Raw genomic sequence first — 5,683 nt, forward strand, 5'->3', positions numbered from 1 at the left:
CAAACCAGTCGGGGTGCTACATAGATTCTTAATCACAAGAGATGACCCTAAAAGAGTTACAATTCAATTCTTGATTGAATTTAACTCTCAAATAGCCCATTTTTGCCAAGTAGCAAGTGTTAGCTTTAATGTATAAAAAAAGAACATGAAACAGACAATTCAAGACTTGTTTAAAGATATCAGTGCAAAGGTGGAGCCAACAACTTATTTCCAACATTAGTCACTGTTGCCTCCCCTCTTAATGTACCTCAACTTATGAAATTCAACTTAAGGATTCCCAGTACCAGTCATACCTCACTTATCAACGGGGATACATGATAAGAAAGGCATCCTTAGGCGATTTCATTGTTGTACGAACATCATAGACTGCACTTACACAAACCTGGGTGTACAGCCTCCTACACACCAACCCCACATGGGATAAACTATTGCTCCAAGTCTACAAGCCTGTACAGCATGTTACTGTACAAAACACCACGAGATTAAGTCAAACTCAAGAGAAAGCGATGCAGTCAAAAGACACGGGAAACACAAGATGCATGAGGCTGCTGCTGGCGTAACACAGCATGTTGTTTTATATCCAACGTTTTTTTATAAGTGGAAGAGGACACTCTAAAATGATGACCAAAAGTATAGTCATTACATAAACCAGTAACAGTCGTTTATTATTGTTATCAAGTATTGCATACTGTCCAAGTTGCAGGTGCTATGCTTTTGTATGACAGGCAGTGCAGCAGGCGTGTTTACACCGGGATCACCTCAGATAGCTGAGAGATAAATGCCTTGCGCTTCGACGTTACCATGGCTCTCACATCACTATCCCACAGGGATTTTTCTGCTCCATTGTAATCTTATGGAAACACCATTGTACATGTAGTCTGTCATTGTCCGAAATGTTGTTATTTGACACCTGATTGTATACCTACCACAATTTTTAAATAAAAACTTTACTACTGTGATAGGCAGAATAATGGTCCCCTAAAGGTGTCCATATATATCCCAATCCCTGGAAACTGTGAATATGTTACCATTGCATAACAAAGGCGAATTATGGTAGAAAATGGAATTAGGGTGAATCAGATGACTTTAAAATAGGAAGATTATCCTGGATCATTTGGGTGGGTGTGGAGAGCAGCTACAGCATTTGGACAGGTTCAAGCCTGGGACTAATGAGAGGGCATGGTCCTCTCGTGGCCAAGCCACGTGCAAGTCCCAGCACAATTACAGCCAAAGGCTATAGCTGTAAGCTTGACCTTATGGTCCAAACCTGTGGTCCCACGTGGCTGAGTGATATAGGCTGTGGGAGGTGCAGCAAGTACACAAAGCTTAATCAGGTAGATGTAATTGAGTAGATTCGAAATCCCCAAGAATGTTCTCACCACACCCTTACTTTGCCTCGTGGAATCTGGCTACAAAATAAAGACTCTGGCCCTAACCGGTTTGGCTCAGTAGATAGAGCGTCGGCCTGTGGACTGAAGGGTTCCAGGTTCGATTCCCGTCAAGGGCATGTACCTTGTTTGTGGCCGTACCGGCTCAGCACAGGTGGGCCCAATGTAATCACAATGACCCTTGAATGTAGAAGAGGGATCCTGAGGCAGAACCAGACAGACGGCAGGAGGAGACCTTGGCTTTGTAGGCAGAGGAAGGGGCCATGGGCCAAGAAGAACTGTGGGTGGTCATTAGAAGCTGGAAGGGCAAAGGAAGTCCCAGGGCCCCCAGCAAGGAGAGCAGCCCTGGGGACACTTTGATTTCAGACCAGGGAGACCCATTTTGGACATCTAACCCCCAAAATTGTGAGATAATACATTTGCACTGTTTTAAGTCACTATGTTGGTGTTAATTTGTTATAGTAGTCGTAGAAAACTACTGCACAACCCTGGAAAAGTATATTTGCGCACATGCCAGAGATGACAGATTTTGAGAAGTTTAATATTTATAAGATATAATGGCATGACTATTTCTTTGTTGTCAAAAATGGCCTGACAAAGACTCATTACTGATTGATGAATATATTTCCATAAAAAGGCTATCTTCAAGTTATAACAATGAAATCATATTTAATAAACCAACTTAAATCCTTAAGAGAAAAATAATATCGACTGAAATGGGATTCTTCTAGATAAATGACACATGTGGTCTCTGAGACCCAAAAAAGAACTTGAACGTCTTCGCTCATGTTTGCTGGGTACAAATACTCTTTTTAAAATCCTGGTCATCAGCAGTGTTCAAAGGAATGGGCTTCGACAGGGTCAGGTGCCTTCTTGCTATTTGGGAACTAGGCAATGCCTATGGGCTCTCTAGTGAGATGGAGACAGGAAAAAAGAAGGGAGCAAGGAAGGAAGAAGAAAGAGGTAAACTGGGACACTCAGAGGCAGGGAGAGGTTGGTGGGGAGGTGCAGGGTGCCTGCTAGTGCTCATGACCTCTTGTACAAATTAGGGCGCCCTTCCTCAGGAAATGCAGCCTCTCACCAGGACAAATGGTTTGAGGGACAGAGCTTGGTGGGTACTCCTTCCTGGAGCATCCTTGAGCAGGGACAGTCTGTCTAACTTATACTGAGCCCCTGGGAGATGCAAGGACTCTGGTACAGAGAAAGGCACTGTATTCGTTTCCTGTGGCTGCTGTAACAACTTTCTACAGACCTGGAGGCTTAAAACAACACACATCGGCAAGCTTACAGTTCTGGAGGTCAGAGCTCAGAACGGGTTTCACCGTTGGAGCTGTGAAACAAGACTTGTGGGGGTGGGGAGGGCTTATAAAGGACAGCAATTGATTTCTCACAGTTCTGGAGGCTGAAGTCCAAGATCAGGGGATCCTCAGGGCTGGTGAGGCCCCTTTCTGGGTTTGCAGACTTCTTGTGGTGGGAGGAGCTAGGGAGCTCAGTGAGGTCTCTTGCAAGAGCACTACCATTCTCGAGGGCTCCACCCTCATGGGTTAATCACTTCCTAAGGGCCTCACCTCCTAATACCATCGCCTTTTCAGGTTAGGATTTTAACATGTCAACTGGGGGGTGGGGCACAAACATTCAGGCCTAGGCAGCTGGCTACAATGAAGGTGCTGGCAGGGCTGCATTCCTTGCCAGCTCCTAGAGGCCACCCCCTTTCCTGGACTCTGGGCTCCTGGCCCCTCGTCTATCAGCAAAGCCAGCAGTGTTGAGTGAGTCCTTCTCATGCTGCCCTCTCTCCGGTTCCGTCTTCTGACCCAAATTTTTTTCTTTTTTAATATATTTTTATTGATTTCAGAGAGAGGAAGGGCGAGGGAGAGAGAGATAGAAACATCAATGATGAGAGAGAATCATTGATCGGCTGCCTCCTGCACACCCCACACTGAGGTTGGAGCCTGCAACCCAGGCATGTGTCCTGACCAGGAATCGAACCCTGATCTCCTGGTTCATAGGTCGGGCCATGCCAGTCAGGCCTGACCCAATTTTTAAAGATCCAGTTGATTACGCTGGACCCATCCAGTTAATCCAGAATAATCTCCCTATTTTAAGGTCAGCTGATTAACAGCCTCTCCACCTGCAGTTTTGATGTCACTTTGCCAGGTAACCTAACATGGTCACTCATTCTGGGGATTAGGACATCTTCCGGAGGCGTGGGTGGAGGGGTTCATGCTGAAAATAGGCAAAAACCTGCATAAATAAGTCCTTCACCACAAAATACATGCCCCTGTCCAAAAAGTGGCCAGGAGGCTCGCAGAAAACTGGAGTTACATTAGTAAACGAGTGTTGATTCTTACCGTGGTGGACTAGTCCTTGGGTCACAAGCATGCTTCCAAGAGAGAAGGGCAGAGCTGCAAAACAAAAACGCCCTTCAGTGCTGGAATTCTAGAGCTTGGCCCGTCACCTAGAAGTCAGGGAGAATGACTCGGGGTGTTTTCTCTTACCTACCTGGGCAATGACTTTTTAGTCATTTGTTACTTTACTTATTCGACAAATAAAGGATTTATTAAGTACTTCCTGAAGACTGTTCCCGGGACCTGCCCCCAGGCACTGAACCTGCTGTACAGCTTTAATCTAACAAAACCTAAACCCCATGGGACTCCGTCTCTGACATCCACTTGGCCTGAACGCCCACCATGCACCAGATTCTGGCCACTACATACCACGCAGGCACGTCCGTGTCTGTGTGTGGACATGTAGCTGTTGCATTTGGGAGCTGCCTTGAATTACATATTTTGAAGTTTCTAATCCTACATACAAGAAAATACCAGTACAATAAAACTCCTGCATAATAGCCTATTCAGGATATTTCTCTGCTTTCGTCTTGCATGGCATTTGGTTGCACCATTTGGGTATGTCTATTGCCTGAGGATTACAAGATTACTGCATTCACGTTAAACATGGGCAACGTTCTGCTGTCATTTTCAAAACAGGCAAGTTAGTCTGGCAAAGGCAGTTTCTCGTTCTGTCAAAATGTGTCAAGTGACTTCTTCCAAAAGCAGCGAGCTGTGATAAATATCTAGCTCTCCTAGCAACCGAGACAAATTAAATTGCAACCAATTTTTCCACTCGTATCTATCTGATGGTAGGCGTATATCAGTGGGGACTGGTGCAGTATGACTTATTTGAGAAAGTCTTTACTTGTTAAAGTATTACATATGTCTCCTTTACCCCCCATTGGGCTCTCCCCAGAGGCTCCCACTCCCCAGCACATGCCCTCATCCCTCTACTGTCTGTGTCCATTGATTATGCTTACATGCATGCATACAAGTCCTTTGGTTTATCTCTTACCCTCCCCCCACACCCATGATTTTATTTTTTTAATTGGAAGAGACCTTAAAGCATAGTTGAATTCACACCCTTGTCTTATTTATATCAGGCAGGCAGAGAAAGAAGATGACTCAGCAGAAAAGGTTATTTCAGAGACACTGTGAGAGAAGTATTAATGGACCCTGCGACTTTCCATTCATTCCACAAATATTGATTAGGTACTTTCTATATATGAAGCACTGTGCTTGGCTCTGGGATGAAGCAATAAATTTGACATTATTCCCTGACTCAATGAGGTTAGAGTCTAGTGGAATTTAGGAAGGTTTACTCTTTCAAGAAATTCGAAATAACACTCTAGGTCCATGTTCTGGGTCACATGAAAGCGTTATGTGTGCTCCTACTAGTAAATCAAATATTACCTCTGCCCTTCAAAAGGAGTCTCAACATGGGTTTAAACTCTAAACAGCCCAGATATCAAAGTTCTTCAAGGAATTATGCAAAGCTCCTGCCCAGGAGTAAATCATTACCATAATTCTAATATGAGACTTAGGCAGTTCATTGCAGCACGTACAGTGTTAACAAAGGTTAAAAGGGATGCAATTTACCTCTCTTCCAGAAACTTTCTTCTTGACATTCTCTGATAATCTTTGAAATTTCCGCTCTGTGGATGTGCAGTTTTGATTTTGGACAAAACAACAGGCTCTGTAAGGAAAGGTCTACGGTGAGTCTACTGAAATCATCAGAAAAGCATCTGCTGTTTTGTTGGGGAAGGGCAGGACGCTCCCTTCACTGTGGTCATGCAGCGTGTCGTCCTGGGCTGGCCACCGCACGGAGCAGTGACCTGTTTCAGCGAGTGCCCTCCAGCTGGGAACGTTGGACAGACGCGGGCAAGAAAATAATCCCAGCTGGAGAAGCCAAGAGTGACTCATCGACTAGCGAACATGGAGCAGTTATCTGGTCAGAAAGAATTCCTG

General features: G+C 44.8%; 1 protein-coding gene across 2 annotated transcripts in view; it reads right to left on the bottom strand.

The window, feature by feature from the left end:
- Window positions 1-5,683, bottom strand: part of OCIAD2 (OCIA domain containing 2) — a 16,926-nt gene that overhangs the window by 3,903 nt on the left and 7,340 nt on the right. For both annotated transcript variants that reach the window (XM_006759272.2, XM_006759273.2), the window contains exons 3-4: window positions 5,315-5,411; window positions 3,737-3,790 (exon numbers count right to left, since the gene is read on the bottom strand). In XM_006759272.2, coding sequence (XP_006759335.1) covers window positions 3,737-3,790; window positions 5,315-5,411 — 151 coding nt within the window. The remainder of the gene's footprint in view (window positions 1-3,736; window positions 3,791-5,314; window positions 5,412-5,683) is intronic.

This window comes from Myotis davidii, unplaced genomic scaffold (genome assembly GCF_000327345.1).
Source record: "Myotis davidii unplaced genomic scaffold, ASM32734v1 scaffold455, whole genome shotgun sequence".
Classification (NCBI taxonomy): Eukaryota; Metazoa; Chordata; class Mammalia; order Chiroptera; family Vespertilionidae; genus Myotis; species Myotis davidii.